This window comes from Salmo trutta, chromosome 19 (genome assembly GCF_901001165.1).
Source record: "Salmo trutta chromosome 19, fSalTru1.1, whole genome shotgun sequence".
NCBI lineage: Eukaryota > Metazoa > Chordata > Actinopteri > Salmoniformes > Salmonidae > Salmo > Salmo trutta.
In genome coordinates, this window is record NC_042975.1 from 35,952,423 (window position 1) to 35,970,843 (window position 18,421).

At 42.5% G+C, this 18,421-nt stretch overlaps 2 protein-coding genes across 4 annotated transcripts in view; both read left to right on the forward strand.

Moving 5' to 3' along the window:
* Positions 1-9,196, forward strand: part of LOC115154466 (sestrin-3) — a 19,433-nt gene extending 10,237 nt beyond the window's left edge. Inside the window, exons 2-10 of one of the 3 annotated variants that reach the window (XM_029700723.1) lie at positions 1,072-1,137; positions 1,429-1,629; positions 4,623-4,805; positions 5,003-5,233; positions 5,388-5,535; positions 5,642-5,760; positions 5,985-6,175; positions 6,397-6,541; positions 7,260-7,346. In XM_029700723.1, the coding sequence (XP_029556583.1) occupies positions 1,072-1,137; positions 1,429-1,629; positions 4,623-4,805; positions 5,003-5,233; positions 5,388-5,535; positions 5,642-5,760; positions 5,985-6,175; positions 6,397-6,541; positions 7,260-7,346 (1,371 nt within the window). Of the gene's footprint in view, positions 1-1,071; positions 1,138-1,428; positions 1,630-4,622; positions 4,806-5,002; positions 5,237-5,387; positions 5,536-5,641; positions 5,761-5,984; positions 6,176-6,396; positions 6,542-6,730; positions 6,828-7,259 lie in introns of those variants that run through there. The other 2 variants (XM_029700724.1, XM_029700722.1) reach the window with 2 other exon arrangements.
* Positions 9,197-12,297: 3,101 nt separating this feature from the next.
* Positions 12,298-17,875, forward strand: LOC115154467 (protein CWC15 homolog). The gene is made up of 7 exons (XM_029700725.1): positions 12,298-12,393; positions 13,014-13,155; positions 13,279-13,391; positions 13,612-13,703; positions 13,794-13,907; positions 15,851-15,990; positions 16,111-17,875. Exons 2-7 carry the CDS (start codon positions 13,025-13,027, stop codon positions 16,238-16,240), a joined length of 720 nt encoding a protein of 239 aa, XP_029556585.1. The 5' UTR covers positions 12,298-12,393; positions 13,014-13,024; the 3' UTR covers positions 16,241-17,875.
* The last annotated feature ends 546 nt before the right edge of the window (positions 17,876-18,421 follow it).

Genomic DNA, 18,421 nt, shown 5'->3' on the forward strand with positions numbered 1-18,421 from the left:
GAACACGACTTGTGGAGGTCTCCAATTTTTTTTTCTGAGGTATTGGCTGAGTTCTTTTGATTTTCCCATGATGTCAAGCGAAGAGGCACTGAGTTTGAAGGTAGGCCTTGAAATACATCCACAGGTACACCTCCAATTGACTCAAATTATGTCAATTAGCCTATCAGAAGCTTCTAAAGCCATGACATAATTTTCTGGAATTTTACAAGCTGTTTAAAGGCACAGTCAACTTAGTGTATGTAAACTTCTGACCCACTGGAATTGTGATACAGTGAATTATAAGTGAAATAATCTGTCTATTAACAATAGTTGGAAAAATTACTTGTGTCATGCACAAAGTAGATGTCCTAACCGACTTGTCAAAACTATAGTTTGTTAACAAGAAATTTGTGGAGTGGTTGAAAAACGAGTTTTAGTGACTCCAACCTAAGTGTATGTAAACTTCCGATTTCAACTGTAACTGAAGGAGGACTGGCTTACTCTCCTTAGCCAAGCATTGATCACTCCCTATAACCTATCTGTCTATATGCCTGTCTGTCTGACTTCCTGCCTCTTATAGAGATATTTTTACCATCCTTCTCCTACAGGCCCTCAATATATTAACTTAAATAGATGTACTGTCCTAACATAAATGTACATTTCAACACCCACTCACACACACACACACACACACACACACGCATAAAAGACGATGTGAAGCATAAATCTACCGTCCTTTCCTCTGCCCAGGCCATGTTCCCAGTGTTCCCTGGCTAATGTGTGTGCACACAGGCTGTTTGCTCATCTCAAAAGATAACAGGAGGAGGGCGTTACTTTACCTCTGAGCAGACAGACTGACACACAAAGGCCTGGCTGTTACATATCAAACCTCTCTTCATATCAAACCTCACTACATGCCCTCTTTTTATCTCTTCATTTGATGCTTTTTTCTTGTATTTGCCAACATAGCTGAGAGTTCATTTAGGTTGTGCCAAAAGTGGGGTTGTACATGTGAGCTCCTTGTGTTGTATGGTCTTGTATAGTTCCTTAGCTAACCCAGTTTCCCTCTCTGCTGCTCTTGTCTTGTCGCAGGAGAAAGGAGTCAGCGTGCCGCGACCCTTCTCCAGTGGACCCAGTGCCTTCATTCCAGAAGAGGAGGTGAGAAAATACTATCTTTCTGTGCCTTGAGGCTATATTTCCCCTGTCCTGCCGACTCTCTCTCGTTCTTTCTCACTGTCACTTTCGTTTAATCTCTCGCTTTTTCCCCCTTGTCTTTATCTTCCCACCTTTATCTTCACCTTGCCTTGAACTCAGAGGTATTAAACCATATTTCAGATTACAGCAGCAGCAGCTTTACTGTAAAATGGTTCAATACACAATGCCTGACTGAAAGCACTCTCTTCCCTGTCCTGCCTGACCCCTTCCCCCAACCCTCCTCCCTGGGTCCAGATTGTGGAGGCGTCCCAGGTGGACCCCCAAACAGAGCAGATCCTGGCCGAGGCCTACTCTCTGTCGGGCCACGTGGACCATCTGACCCAGGTGATGGGACTGCACCCCCATTACCTGGAGTCCTTCCTGCGTAGCCAGTTCTACCTGCTGAGGATGGACGGCCCCTTGCCTCTCCACTGCCGACACTACATTGCCATCATGGTAAACACTGGTATAGGATGATGCTAGAGATTGTCATTGGGTGTGTCTGAAATTACACTCTATTTCCCTATCCTCCTGTGACCCGAGAATTCATATTTTTTTAAATATTTTTTTTTTAAATCACATTTTACAAATAATTGTTTTTTTTAAGGAAAATGTTATTTATATTATGTGCACTGTAGTGGAAATAAAGAATCGGTTGATTGTAAATATGAAAAATGTAACATTACAGTAAATGGGTACAGTAGGTGAAAAACCTAAACTCAGCAAACAAAGAAACGTTCCTTTTTCTGGACCCTGTCTTTCAAAGATAATTCGTAAAAATCCAAATAACTTCACAGATCTTTATTGTAAAGGGTTTCCCATGCTTGTTCAATGAACCATAAACAATTAATGAACATGCACCTGTGGAACGGTCGTTAAGACACTAACAGCTTATAGACGGTAGGCAATTAAGGTCACAGTTATGAAAACATAGGACACTAAAGAGGCCTTTCTACTGACTCTGAAAAACACCACAAATAAAGATGCCCAGGGTCCCTGCTCATCTGCGTGAACGTGCCTGAGGCATGCTGCAAGGAGGCATGAGGACTGCAGATGTGGCCAGGGCAATAAATTGCAATGTCCGTACTGTGAGACGCCTAAGACAGCGCTACAGGGAGACAGGACGGACAGCTGATCGTCATCGCAGTGGCAGACCACGTGTAACAACACCTGCACAGGATCAGTACATCCGAACATCACACCTGCGGGACAGGTACAGGATGGCAACAACAACTGCCCGAGTTACACCAGGAACGCACAATCCCTCCATCAGTGCTCAGACTGTCCGCAATGGGCTGAGAGAGGCTGGATTAAGGGCTTGTAGGTCTGTTGTAAGGCAGGTCCTCACCAGACATCACCGGCAACAGTGTTGCTTATGGGCACAAACCCACAGTCGCTGGACTGAGCTTGTTGTCATTTCAGGCAATCTCAACGCTGTGCGTTACAGGGAAGACATCCTTCTCCCTCATGTGGTACCCTTCCTGCAGTCTCATCCTGACATGACCCTCCAGCATGACAATGCCACCAGCCATACTGCTCGTTCTGTGCGTGATTTCATGCAAGACAGGAATGTCAGTGTTCTGCCATGGCCAGCGAAGAGCCCGGATCTCAATCCCATTGAGCACGTCTGGGACCTGTTGGATCAGAGGGTGAGGGCTAGGGCCATTCCCCCCAGAAATGTCCGGAACATCTCACAGCAAGAACTGGCAAATCTGGTGCAGTCCATGAGGAGGAGATGCACTGCAGTACTTAATGCAGCTGGTGGCCACACCAGATACTGACTGTTACTTTTGATTTTGACCCCCCCTTTGTTCAGGGACACATTATTCAATTTCTGTTAGTCACATGTCTCAGTTGTTGAATCTTGTTATGTTCGTACAAATATTTACACTTGTTAAGTTTGCAGAAAATAAACGCAGTTGACAGTGAGAGGACATTTCTTTTGTTGCTGAGTTTAGTTAGCGCATCCTGATATCCACTACAGAGCACATTTATAAAGCTCTTATTTAATGTGAAAAAAGATAGCACTGCTCTGAAAACTTACCAAACTATTCCTGAGATATTTATTAGAAACATTTCAAATATCAAATAAATTATAATTACACACATTTACCCTTCCCCCTTACATAAATGTGCTAATTGAGATGGCAGCCATTTTGAAAAAACAGGGAGAGAAAGTTATCAAGGTCACACACACATACATGTGATATCCTTGAAAAGCCCAGAATGGCCTCTCAAAGGTACAACAGGACTTAACACAGTGGCATGCATGGCCTCAGACATATGGACCAAAACCCAATGTCCATTAGAGTGGACAAAAATGTATTGCTGTGTCTCAGGAGCCTATATAGTGCACTACTTTTGACCAGAGCCCTAAAGGAGTGTACTATATATAGAGTGCCATTTCCAACGCAGCCGTTGTTCCCTGCAAGGGTTGAGGTTAGGAATGGTGGTAAGGTAAGCTGATTATACGGGCAGCTTCTACCTGCAGTTGCATGGTACGGGATAGGTCAAAGGTCAAGCTAAGCCTGCATATACACATCCTCCATTAGAGCCTCCCTCTCCCTGCTCAGGAGACCTACCTAACACAAATCTCCTGCTGACCCATATTCATATTTCTCTAATGACCCATTTCCATAACAACCAATGGCTCTTTCCCGGAGTGACTGAGGATGTTTTCCGTATGATGTTAAAAGTTTCACCTCAGTGCTGAGATGACCTTGGGGTGGTGCTGGACTGAGGACGCTTCTGTAGCTAGCAGAGAGAAAGAGGTAGTGGAGACATTAAGCAGGGCAGTGTTTGCCCTGTGCTCAGACACACTGGCCTCCACACCTGTGGAGCTTTGGTGTGCAGCCAACTCAGATGGTCCTACCAACCCCCTCGACCCCGGCCCCAGCCCACTTGCAACTCACCCTCTTCCTGATGTGGCCACTCCACAACTAGGTCAAAGTCAGCCCTCTCACTCTTAAAGACACAGTATATTATGTCATAAGGAACAGCTGAATGCAGTGCAGTGTTGAAGAACCATGTGGAAACATTTAATGTACAGAGTAAAATATGTCATGTTTAGAATTTAGACAAATACAATATGCATATACTGTAAACCGTTCATTTAAAGGTCATGCATTTTACAGAAAATATTTATGCTTTATATTACAGTCTGCTTATTTACTTAGACATTACATTGTAAAATAATAATTGCATAATGATGACATTTTAGTTTTTTGAGAAATTCTTTGAAACAAGCAACACTTTCTACGATTTAGTACTTGCTGAATGCCGGCTAAATCTGGACTGTCAAATACAGTGCTACCCAGAAGACGGTATATATAACATTAATATAAAGACAATTTAGACAGTAATAAACATACACAGTTCATACAGTAAAGGAAGAGTTTTCACAGTGAGCTAGAGTTCCTGTAAATAAAAAAACCTCTGTGTGTCTCCAGGCTGCAGCGCGTCACCAGTGTTCCTTCCTGGTGTCTCTGCATGTGCGTGAGTTCTACAGGATGGGGATGTGTCTAGACTGGCTGAAGGGTCTACAGTACGCCCCTCAGAGACTGAGGAACCTCAACGAGATCAACAAGATCCTAGCACACAGGCCCTGGCTCATCACCAAAGAGCACATTCAGGTTAGAACACAGACGTGCATAAAACATACTCATATTCAAGTACATTATCTACATATGCACATACGATATATATATATATATCTATTCACTAACACACACACACACACACACACACACATGCATGCATGACTTTTAGCCACGTACTCACACATAAAGTAACTCCCACTAAACGTCTTTCTCTCCTCCCTCTACCTCAGAACTTGGTGAAGACAGGGGAGCACAGTTGGTCTTTGGCGGAGCTGGTCCATGCTGTGGTCATATTGGCCCATTTCCATTCCCTGGCCAGCTTTGTGTTTGGCAGTGGTATCAACCCCCAGGTGGATCCACAGCATGCCAATGGCTTCCAGTCCGTTTACATCAGTGACTACTGTACATGTGACTTGGCCAGCGACCATCACCTGGACCGAGACCTCAGCAGCACCAGCCCCGTAGTGAAATGACATGCATGACTTACTGTTGATCTATGCTTTACTGAGTTTATTTAGCTATGTGTGTTTGGAGGGATTGTGTTGGAAATGTATCTAAGAATGTGTGACTCTATTGTCACATTAATAGAGTTCTGGTTTGTTGTGTGTTTTTCAGACCACAGACTCGGTCAGTGAGTTAGAGGCACTGATGGACAGAATGAAGAGGCTGCAGGAGGAGAGAGAGGAGGATGAGGCCTCGCAGGAGGAGATGGCCACACGCTTCGAGAAAGAGAAGAAAGAGAGCCTCCTGGTGGGCTCTGGGGGTACTGCAACCACACCTGTTCCTGTTGTCTGTTTCTCACTGAGTACTAATGTAAACCTGTCAGTGAGGTCGTGACTGATTATAAAACATCTCCATTGTGACTGCAGATATGAAGGATGAGGTGATGCCCACATCCAAAGTGTCTCGGTTTGTAGAGGATGCCACCTTTGGGTACCAGCACTTTGCTCGACACGGAGAGGACAACCCACCAACATTTAGAGCACAGGTGGGGGATAATTACAAATCAAATGAATGTAAATTCCACTATCATACCATAAGTGCAAGACCTGTAGATTTAACAGTCACTTCCTAACACCTAAATGTCTGCCTGCCTGCCTGCCTGCCTGCCTGCCTGCCTGCCTGCCTGCCTGCCTGCCTGCCTGCCTGCCTGCCTGCCTGCCTGCCTGCTTGCCTGCCTGCCTGCCTGCCTGCCTGCCTGCCTGTCTGTAGGACTACTCGTGGGAGGACCATGGTTTCTCTCTGGTCAACAGGCTTTATTCAGACATCGGGCTGCTGCTGGATGACAAGTTCCGGACAGCGTGTGACCTGACCTACTACAACATGGCCAGTCACGAGGACGTAGACACCACCATGCTCCGACGTGCACTCTTCAACTACGTGCACTGCATGTATGGCATCAGGTAAGACAGTGCCTTCTATCCTCAGCCACATACACTTCTCATGCACTATCAAGTGTGGACACTTAGTGTCAAGTTAGTGGGATAATGATTATATTTAAATGAGTGTGTAAGTGATTGTTGAAGCCTTGGAATAGTCCCTGAAGTGCCGTATAAATGGCCTAGTAGACAGTAAAGTGATGCTCCAGTCTGATCGTATGATTTGTTTGATGTCCTGTCTGCAGGTATGATGACTATGACTATGGGGAGGTGAATCAGCTATTGGAACGCAGTCTGAAGGTCTATATAAAGACGGTAACATGTTATCCAGAGAGGACCACTCGCCGCATGTACGACAGCTACTGGTGCCAGTTCCGCCACTCCGAGAAGGTTAGAAAACTGTCAGTGCTCGTGCTTGTGTTCGTGAGAGGGCATAGTCTTATGTTGTTTGAATTCTTTGCAATCAAGCATTCACCGTCCACAGCCACAAAAATGAGATTGTGAATCCTGATATGTTTTTGTAACTAGGCCAGAGTTCAGTGGCAGGACTGGTCATGCTGTTTGATTGTGTTTGTGCAGGAGGCTTTGGCTCATGAGTACACTAGGACTATTGAGCAGAGCTGAAGAAAATGAAGCTCTTGGCCGCAGGAACATGCTGTTATTGTGTTTGAGTTGTTCTGCAGAGAGGCCCCCTGTTGGAATCTGACTGGGCTGAAAGAGATGAAAGACGAGCAAGTTACACCATGTATCATTAGGACCAGCAGGGTAGAAGGGTCATTGTCTTGTTCTTAAAGCTCATGTCAAGACAACCTGGAACAAACATCTCATCTCTGATGTAATGAGGACAGCAGCATTCACTTTAGTTAGTAATTATCATGTCTGTACAAACAGCTTTGTCTTTGGTCCCCATTAAAAGTATTGTCTGAACCAAATCTCTCACTACGTTTACATATGAGACTCAGTGAGATGTCTTTTGTAGCCTTGTGCTATTTTCTGCAAATGCATATCCATGCATATCCATACCATGCCAGTTATATAAAGTAACTGTACTGTGTTATAGTATGTACTGTATGGTGTGTTAATCCTCAGCCTCCCTGTCCCGCTCCAGGTCCATGTGAACCTACTCCTAATGGAGGCCAGGATGCAGGCAGAACTGCTATACACCCTGCGTGCCATCACACGCTACATGACCTGACCCTGACCGACCACAGCGGGTTGTCTTTCTCCAACTGACCAATAGAAAACCCCAGCCCTCTACAGTCCTCATCACCCCACCTCCCCCAACACCACCACCGGCCTTCCCCTTTCCGCAGCCCCAGGAACGAGGCCTCTTGGAACTAGAAAACTGTCTCTCTACCAGGCACATGACTCTTAAACTGGCCCACTACTGTGTGGTTGGGTGGGGACTTTGAGGTCTTTTTAGCTTAATGCCCTTGTAAAGAGGAAGTTTGTTAAGATGAAGGAAATCCTATTGTGAGTGTATACAAGTGAAAACGGGTGCACATGACTGACTATTATCACCCTCCTTTGCCAAAATCATAATGGCAGTTTGGCTTCAGTGACATGCAGTGAAGTGGTTGGAGTTCATGACTAACTTTTGGAAATTGTTTATTCAAGCAACCTCACAAAGTACTGAACTCCAGCTCTAAGGAGGATACTGAATAGCCAGAAACAGTGTTACACAAGAATATACCTCTGAATGTAATGCCTTGATTTGGGACAGACCCACCAATATCAGAAACAAGATTAGAAGGTTATCTGATTGACAGAGCAAGCCCTTTTGTGGCACTCAGATATTTAAAGAAGTGCAATATGGTCTTCATTCTCCTTACCTTTTTTTATTATATATTTTGCAACTTAAAAGGCTGTGACAGAATACTTATGCTTTTCAGTATATTTAGACCTTTGTCAATAAATTAGGCTAAGTAAAATATTTATTGAGAATTATTTCTCTGCAATATTTGTCCTAATAGAGACTGTATCGCAGCAGGGAGTGCACAAGCAACATCATCAGCAATTGTAGGATTTTTTTATTGAGTTATTGCTTTCCCTCTCTCATCCTGTTTGTGACATATTTCTGTCCCAAATGTTTCTAACAGGGTCTGTAAGACATTCATATGGCCTACTTTCTATATTTCTACCAAATATGCAGTGTACAGTACAGATGTTAGATCCATGAGACATTTAAAATAAAACATGTATATTCCATTAGGAAGTAGAGTACATTTCAGAACTGAGATAAGCTACAGTAGTGCTGGGAATGTGCTCTTGGTTTTTGTTTTGAAGTATCACCACATGCAAATGCCTAACCCTAAAATTTGCACTGTTAACTTTGAGTCTCACCAGCATTTATTTGATGCTTATTTCTTCATCAGTGTAGGGTTGGAAAAGTCATGCCGCTTTTGTGAATGATTTTTGCTCTTTGCACATTTGTATCTGCACGTTGGAACGTTGGTAATTCCCAGTTGGAAATATGCAAGAAATGTTTGTATTTCCTTAAATCCTCTCCCTTCTCTCAAATCTTTCTCAAATATTAAGACATTGCATTGTATGTCTCAGATGCGAAATGTGTTAAATATTAGCACCTTTGTGTGAAGATAGTTTAGATGCATTGATCAAATTCTTTAAACATATCTCTGCGAACTCAGATGCCATTCACCAAAGTACTATTTACTGTTTGCCAACCTACATTATATTTTTATAGTGTTTTAATTTGGGGGGGGATAAACAACTTGTATTAACAAGAACAATTAGGTAATGTATCATTCGAATTATAACCGATGAAGATGGAAGCTGAGTTGTCTAAACTTTACAAAATTATAGTCTACTGGTCTGAGAGTTAAAGCTGCACTTTTGTTTCTCTTACCGAGATTGTGCTTCAAGATTGTTGCAATAGTTTTGGGAGGTCGTGTCTTCTTTATCAAAGCCACACTGTCGTTTTTCAATTAAAACAACTGTAAAATTAAAACTGTACAACTGAAACGTTATTTCACACAGTGCCTGTAAGGAAATAAAAAACAAAAAAAAAGTTAAGAAATACATCTACATATGTGTTCTGTTTATTTGATTTATCAACATGCATCCCGTTAACTTGATGTATGATACCGGTATGTGTGCTACATATGAAATCTGTTTCATCAGTCAACATTTTTCATATCATAAAAATGTTTTTATTTTTTATTTCACCTTCATTTAACCAGGTAGGCCAGTTGAGAACAAGTTCTCATTTACAACTGTGACCTGGCCAAGATAAAGCAAAGCAGTGCGACAAAAACAACAACACAGAGTTACACATAAACAAACCTACAACTAATAACACAATAGAAAAATCTATGTACATTGTGTGCAAATGTAGAAGAGTAGGGAGGTAAGGTAATAAATAGGCCATGGAGGCAAAATAATTACAATTTAGCATTAACACTGGAGTGATAGATGTGCAGATGATGATGTGCAAGTAGAGATACTGGGATGCAAAAGAGCAAGGGGGTAAGTAATAATATGGGGATGAGGTAGTTGGGTGTGCTATTTACAGATTGGCTGTGTACAGGTGCAGTGATCGGTAAGCTGCTCTGACAACTGATGCTTAAAGTTCGAGAGGGAGATATAAGACTCCAGCTTCAGAGATTTTTGCAGTTTGTTCCAGTCATTGGCAGCAGAGAACTGGAAGGAAAGGCGGCCAAAGGAGGTGTTGGCTTTGGGGGTGACCAGTGAAATACACCTGTTGGAGCTCTGCTACGGGTGGGTGTTGCTATGGTGACCAGTGAGCTGAGATAAGGCGGGGCTTTACCAAGGAAAGACTTATAGATGACCTGGAGCCAGTGGGTTTGGCAACAAATATGTAGTGAGGGCCAGCCAACAAGAGCATACAGGTTGCAGTGGTGGGTAGTATATGGGGCTTTGTCGCCAAAGTCAAGGATCGGTAGGATAGTCAGTTTTACGAGGGTATGTTTGGCAGCATGAGTGAAGGAAGCCGATTCTAGATTTAATTTTGGATTGGAGATGCTTAATGTGAGTCTGGAAGAAGAGTTTACAGTCTAGCCAGACACCTAGGTATTTGTAGTTGTCCACATATTCTAAGTCAGAACCGTCCAGAGTAGTGATGCTAGTCGGGCGGGCGGGTTCGGGCAGCAATCGGTTGAAGAGCATGCACTTAGTTTTACTAGCATTTAAAAGCAATTGGAGGCCACGGAAGGAGAGTTGTATGGCATTGAAGCTCGTTTGGAGGTTTGTTAACACAGTGTCCAAAGAAGGGCCAGATGTATACAGAATGGTGTTGTCTGCGTAGAGGTTGATCAGAGAATCACCAGCAGCAAGAGCGACTTCATTGATATATACAGAGAAAAGAGTCGGCCCAAGAATTGAACCCTGTTGCACCCCCATAGAGACTGCCACAGGTCTGGACAACAGGCCATCTGATTTGACACACTGAACTCTATCTGAGAAGTAGTTGGTGAACCAGGCGAGGCAGTCATTTGAGAAGCCAAGGCCATTGAGAATAAGAATGAGGTGATTGACAGTCGAAAGCCTTGGCCAGGTCGATGAAGACAGCTGCACAGTACTGTCTTTTATCGATGGCGGTTATGATATCGTTTAGGACCTTGAGTGTGGCTGAGGTGCACCCATGACCAGCTCGGAAACCAGATTGCATAGTGGAGAAGGTACGGTGGGATTCGAAATGGTGGGTTATCTGTTTGTTAACTTGGCTTTCAAAGATTTTAGAAAGGCAGAGCAGGATGGATATAGGTCTATAACAGTTTGGGTCTAGAGTGTCTCCCCCTTTGAAGAGGGGGATGACCACTGCAGCTTTCCAATCTTTGGGGATCTCAGACAATAAAAAAGAGAGGTTCAATAGGCTAGTAATAGGGGATGCAACAATTTTGGTGGATAATTTTAGAAAGAGAGGGTCCAGACTGTCTAGTCCAGCTGATTTAGGAATCTAGATTTTGCAGCTCTTTCAGAACTGTCTGGATTTGGGTGAAGGAGAAGCGGGGGGAGGGGGGCAAGTTGCTGCATGGGGTGCAGAGCTGTTGGCCGGGGTAAGGGTAGCCAGGTGGAAAGCATGGCCAGCCATAGAAAAATGCTTATTGAAACTATCGATTATCGTAGATTTATCGGTGGTAACAGTGTTTCCTATCCTGGGTGCAGTGGGCAGCTGGGAGGAGGTACTCTTATTCTCCATGGACTTTCTTCCTGGAATTAGTGCTACAGGAGGCAAATTTCTGTTTGAAAAAGCTAGCCTTACCTTTCCTAACTGACTGAGTATATTGGTTCTTGACTTCTCTGAAAAGTTGCATATCGCGGGGGCTATTCGATGCTAATGCAGAACGCCACAGGGTGTTTTTGTGCTGGTCAAGGGCAGTTAAGTCTGGGGTGAACCAAGGGCTATATCTGTTCTTAGTTCTACATTCTTTGAATGGGGCATGCTTATTTAAGATGGAGAGGAAAACACATTCTCATTCTTGAGATTGAAAAACTGTGCAGTGGTGTAAAGTACTTAAGTAAAAATACTTTAAAGTACTACTTAAGTAGTTTTTGGGGGGTATCTGTACTTTACTATTTATAGTTTTGACTACTTTTACTTCACTACATTCATAAAGAAAACGTTTTACTCCATACGTTTTCCTTGACAACCAAAAGTACTCGATACATTTTGAATGCTTAGCAGGACAGGAAAATAGTCAAATTCAAGCACTTAATCAAGAGAACACGTGGTCATCCTTACTGCCTCTGGCCTGGCAGACTCACTAAACACAAATGCATTTTTGTAAATAATGTCTGAGTGTGCCCCTGGCTATCCATACAGTAAAAAAAAAAATGGTGCCATCTGCTTTGGTTAATATAAGGAATTTTAAATGATTGATACTTTTACCTTTGATACTTAAGTATATTTTAGCAATTACATTTACTTTTGATACTTCAATACATTTAAAAACAAATACTTTCAGACTTTTACTCAAGTAGTATTTTACTGGCTGACTTTCACATTTACCTGAGTAACTTTCTATTAAGGTATCTATACTTTTACTCAAGTACGACAATTGGGTACTTTTTCCACCACTGAAACTGTGGAATGAAAATTTGGCTATTTTGAAAAACGTTTCTCACACGCCTACTACAAAATCGCGTTTCAAAATTGCTGTTTGACCTTTCCGAGTTCCGTATGCATTGTTCATACGCTGTGATAACAGCGTCTACAATCCAAAGGAAAGGGACCTTTCTCTTCTGATAGTGTGAGGAAAAAGGTACATTTCCAGCCAACTATTCCATATTAGTTAGTTGTTTTTGAAAGAGAAAGATAGCTAGTTATGTTATTATTTTAGTAAACCTGTAGCTTGCATTACCTTATGGCTGTTATTCTTCCAGCACACTAACGTTAGCTGGCAGCATGTAAGAAAGCTTCCTACACTACAGTAACTACTAACGTTAGCGTAGACAAGTGTGTTGGTGTTTGCTCAGCAATAATCAATACCGATGTTATAATAACACCCACACAATTGTGAAATCGTTTGTAACTTAGCTAATATAGCTAGCTTGGTCGATTGGTTAACTATATAGCAAGCCTATATGGATATTTTGATTAAGTAGCTAGCTACTAGCCAATTCATCGCAGACTTCCACCGGGTTGTTTTTCTCATGGCGAGTTAGCTAACGTTAGCTAGCTAAATACGGATTGATTTCTGTTAACGTGACATAATATGTTGATAAAATATTGAATCTATTTATATTTGTTGCCCTCTGTTCCAGCCAGCTATAATTCAATTCAATGGGCTTTGTTGGCATTGGAAACATGTTTACATTGCCAAAGCAAGTTAAATGGATAAACAAAGTGAACCGTAAATATTACACACACACAATATTACAGAGCCACCAAAAATGACAACAGCCGCGAGACCGACGTTTGAGCCGGCGAGAGGAGGGAGAGGGAAGGGAGAGGGCGATCTCAGTGCGTTGTCCAAACAGTACTCAAGCCGAGATCTGCCTGGTCACACTAAGATCAAGTACAGGTGAGTGACACAACACCACCTGGCCTTGTGGCTAAGTCTTGCACCAGTAGTTGGGAACAGGTCCCTCTGGTTAAAGATATTGTGCTGTCTCATCCAGTGTATCTCCCTGTGTGATCCCCTCAGGCAGCTCACCCAGGATGCCCCCGAGGAGGTGCGTGCCCGGGACTTCCGCAGGGAGCTGGAGGAGAGGGAGCGTGTTGCTGTCCGGGAGAAGACTAGAGAGAGGGGACCGAGAGGTGAGTCTCCAGGCATACAAATAAACCCAGACCCGAGATACATTTTGACCTGAACGTAAAATATGTCTGTGTTTAACTGGGTGTAAAGATGATCAATGGGATTTTTGCATCTGACATACTATTATGCCCAAAGTTTTGTTTATTTTGTTTTGTTGACATGAGTCATCTGCAGGGGATTCAAGCCAGCATCAATAAATGGTTTGTCTCTTTTCAATTTCAGAACACACCACATCCTCATCTTCATCCTCAAAGAGGCCCAGACTAGATCAAATCCCTGCTGCCAACCTGGATGCAGATGACCCTCTCACTGACGTAGGTGCCACCTGTTCATCCACCAGTCACCTTAAAGTCTGTGCTTTTTTTGAAAGCTCAGCCTCTAACCTTCATTGTTTTGTGGTGTAGGATGAGGAGGAGGATGATGACTCTGAGGAGGACAGTGATGATGATGACACTGCGGCTCTGCTGGCTGAATTGGAGAAAATCAAGAAGGAGCGGGCTGAGGAGCAGGAACGCAAGGTAAGTCGCTACAAGACAATCAATCGCTGCTAGGTCAGTTACGCCAGTTGAGTCCAACCAAGTGCAAATAGATTTTTCAGCTGTTGCTGAGTAGGAGCAGCGAATAGGGCTCTATTGACTCGTTAAATTAATGGATTGTTTTGTTTGATATTATCTCTGACATTTTCAGACTTTAAAGGTCATCTAATGTAGAGAGGAGCATCTGTTGTGTACATCCAGCCTATTTCACCTATTCATTTGGGATTGAGGCATTTAGCTAGAGTTACAAAACAGATTGTGGGGAATGTGAAATCATTCTTGATTTAGATCACTTTTGGGGTCTGAAAATATCGGACATAATTTGATCATGTGAACTGTAACATTCTAACGGTGTAATTAATACATTTCATATATGCTATCGCAAAAATAATCATTTGGCTGTGTTTATGAAGGTCTTAGGTAACATTAGAATATGAAAAAAGATATATATTTCAAATAATACTAGTATTTGTATTTTATGTTACTGTAGACTATATTTAAAACAAAAAAACACCAAGATTCAAGTGTTCAATCAGTTTTATTCATGGAGTGCCTTTGTTACAACAATGAAAACAGAAAGCATATTTGTTGAAACACGGCAATAGCTTTTTTTATAACCTCAAAATAAATAGATAAATAATCCAACCAGCAAGACGCACAGTCAAAATGAAAACATCCGTGGTCTACACATCATTATAAGCAAAACTGTGGGCTTGATAAATAGTGAAAATCGGCACAAAAGCATTAATGGCATTATAATGAATGTAAGTGTTGATATGGCAGCAGTCAAAACATTTATTGTCAGCTTGTGCTTACACGGTGTGCGTATTCACGAAATGGCATCAGTTGGAGCATGTCCATGTTACATAAACAACGAAAGCTGGTGAGTGCATTGCTGATGTTGTTTTTTGCTTGAGATGTAGGGTCTGCGCTCTGTGGTTACATTTTGGGCTGATAATCGGCCTGTAGCATTGTCACCGGCTTGTTCTACCAAACTGCCGTCCCTTCCTGTCTCACCTTTCATTTGTTTCTGTCTTCTTTCGCGCGTAGGCCTCGGTTCAGGCTGAGGCTCAGAATCAGAAGAATAATCATCAGAGGTCATGGTTAATTTCTTCCCCAACTGAGTCGTTTTCGTTCAGATTTTGTAGCAATGCTAACTCAGCATGTGCATCCATTCGTCTTGGGTCTTCTTGCCATTGTAAATTACACATACTTTCAATGTGTAGCCTACTCCAAGTATACCAGGGTGGACTGATATAGGGTACATACCATTTTGAGATTCTAGTTAGAATAGATCAATACAACAGAATGGTTGGCACTGTTCTTCATTCACAGTTGGTGATTACATTATTTCTGCATCGATGAGCGAGGGGAAGCAAACAACACCCATTCTCCCCCATCATACTTCATTTATTTCATCTGTTATGTGTGTTCAGTTAGTTTTGGTTTAGGTTTAGTTTCGAGGAAATTATTCCATTGTTTTATCAACTGAGCACGGCACCTTCAGCTATCGGGAAGAGCGGAGCAGGCCCTACTGTTGGGAGGAGGGGCAACGGGTGGGGGGGGACCATTCAAAAAAATGACTTGCCCTCCTAGAACGGGTTATAGCTTTAGTTCTGTTTGTGATATTAATATTCTAACGACAGTGTTATACAGACTTATTTAGGAAAAATCATGACTTCAAACATTTCGGAGTAATAAAAAGTTGTCGTTTATGAGCAGTCTAAATGACTGCTTTAGCAGTTCTAGTGTTAAACATGTTGACCTTTTTTTGTAGATTTTTTTTGTTTTGTTTTAGATTAGTGCTTGTGTGCAACCATCTTTAATCAAGGCCAATCAGAAAGCGTTGCTAAGAGCAATACTTCAGCGAATGAGAGCTTTGCACATGGTCCTCTCTGACCAACATGTTTTGTGTCCTGTGCCAGGAGCGGGAGCAGAAAGCAGAGGAGGAGAGGATCCGCATGGAGAACATCCTTAGTGGGAATCCTCTGCTCAACCTGGCTGGACAGCAGCAGCAGCAACAACAGATAGTCCCCACCCCGACTGCCTTCAGCGTCAAGAGAAGGTGTTGAGAGACACACACACACACACACACACACACACACACACACACACACACAACTTCTTAGGGCATGGCTGTGGATGACTGTTGTTTTACATCCTCTCCTGTCTCTTTCTCTCTAAGGTGGGACGATGACGTCGTGTTCAAGAACTGTGCAAAGGGAGTGGATGAGGCACGCCGGGAGAAACGCTTTGTCAACGACACTCTGCGCTCGGAGTTCCACAAGAAATTCATGGAGAAATATGTGAAGTAGGACTGCTATGAAGGTGTTCTATTTCTCTCTGCTCTGTTCCCAGTTCTAAGAGGACAAGGAGGACGTGATAGAGATTGGTCTGAAAACATTGAATGAGCCTGAAGAATGGTGTCATCCGTTGACATGGAACACGCACAATATCCTCTGTATATAAAGTCATCTAATGCCTGACCTGAAAACAAATTTAAACTCGTTTTGTTTCGAGTACAATCATTTTCCACCCCTGAAAGGAATGGTTGCAATAGTGACATCATCAATGTCAACTTTGTTGTTATTTAACTTTTACCTTTTTTAAGCGCCAATGTCAATAAACAACAACAAAAAAGAAAACTCTGTCTGTGAGAGGGCCTTGATGCTTTTTTCAATGATTTTAGCTTTGTGCCCGGGAGTTAGAATTTGCAATGACTTCCATTAAAAGCTCGGCAGCAAGCCTTTTTTTTCTGTCCTTTCAACAACAACAAAAAGGGCTTTGTGGTACATTACCTTCATGACTGATGCCTTTAATTGAGATGAAGAGGAGGTTCAAACCTTTGTAGAGGATGTTAAGTCTAACTGAAGTGAAGTTTATGTTCAATTCTGGAGCTAACCCAGGATAACTGACAACTGACAACTGCATAGCAGTTGCATTGTTATTATTTAGGCGATGTCGAGGTGTAACTGCGTTGAAGCTATCAAATCTGTGAGCGGCTGCTCTTGTCATTGTCGCGAAACCGCATCCGTCCTTAAATCCCTCTCGCGTTAGAAGTTCAGAACGAGAAAGTGTAGGCTATATGGAAATGACACTCAAATTGAAAATCGTGAAACAATAAGGGTTGATATCAGCCTAATTGAGGTGTAGATTACAACACACATTCCAGTGTTTGAACTTGTAACAGGCTGCGTGGGAATAATCCTAATGTGACTTGGGCATCCAATGTCCATGATATGTATAACGGGAGCCACTTGCTGATTTCACAACTTCAACACAGTTACACCTCCAACATCGCCTAAATAATAAACAATGAAACTGCTATGCAGTTGTCAGTTATCATGGGTTAAGGCTGATCTGTTTGAATCAAGCCCACGTCTGTGAGCACAGAATCCGGACTCTGGGGTAGATGTAACATAATAAATGTAAATCTGTCTCCATACATTTAGTATATGTTACATTTTGTATGTATTAATTCATTAACTAAAATTCTTAAGTGGTCTGTGATGAGATCCGAACACGCAACCTTTGGGTTGCTAGACGTTCGTTTTTCTACGCCCCCACCCTGTCCAACCTCCCTCCTTTTTAGTTTTTGCCTCAAGTAACCTGTCTTATGTAACTATGTAACCAAATGTTTTTTAAAAAATGTCTGTGCCCTTGAGCAAGGCACTTAACCGTAATTGCTCCTATAAGTCGCTCTGCTTAACTAAAATGTAAATGTAACGTGACATACTAATTTGAGTGTCCCGGATTTATATTTGCTATGTTACGTTTAGTCTGAGACCAGGCTGATATTGTGCACCACACAGTTCAACATTGCAGAGAAACATGAAAAGATTCATAGAGAACTGTTGTCTAACTATGATGAGCTAAGCTGTTCCCACTGAATAATGGTATTTTTAGAGCAAAGGTATGGTTTCTCGCATGTGAATTTAAGCTTGCCAAAATAATTTTGTCTCATGGTGAAAACGGAAGAGCTCTGTATATTTGTATATATACTGAACAAAAATATAAACGCAACATGTAAAGTGTTGGTTTCATGAGCTGAAATAAAAGGTCCCAGAAATGTTCCATACGCACAAAAAAACTTTCTCTCAGATTTTATGCACAAAGTTGTTTACATCCATGTAAGCGAGCATTTGTCTTTCGCCAAGAAATCCACCTGACAGGTGTGGCATATCAAGAAGCTGATTAAACAGCATGATCATTACACAGGTGCACCTTGTGCTGGGGACAACAAGGCCACTCTAAAATGTGAAGTTTTGGCGCACAACACAATGCCACAGATGGATTTGAAGTTTTGAAGGAGCATGCAATTGGCATGCTGACTGCAGGAATGTCCACCAGAGAATTGAATGTTAATTTCTCTACCATAAGCCGCCATACACAGTCTGCAAAATCCTCTAAAACATTGTGTGGGCGAGCGGTTTGCTGATGTCAACGTGGTGCCACATGGTGGCGGTGGGGGTATGGGCAGGCATAAGCTATGGACA

What these genes read in the sequence shown, in the direction of transcription:
- LOC115154467 (XM_029700725.1), top strand. Translation starts at nt 13,025, where the DNA reads ATGACAACAGCCGCGAGACCGACGTTTGAGCCGGCGAGAGGAGGGAGA. An exon ending in CACACTAAGATCAAGTACAG is followed by an intron (nt 13,156 to 13,278) that starts GTGAGTGACACA and finishes TGATCCCCTCAG; the next exon opens with GCAGCTCACCCAGGATGCCC. An exon ending in TAGAGAGAGGGGACCGAGAG is followed by an intron (nt 13,392 to 13,611) that starts GTGAGTCTCCAG and finishes TTTCAATTTCAG; the next exon opens with AACACACCACATCCTCATCT.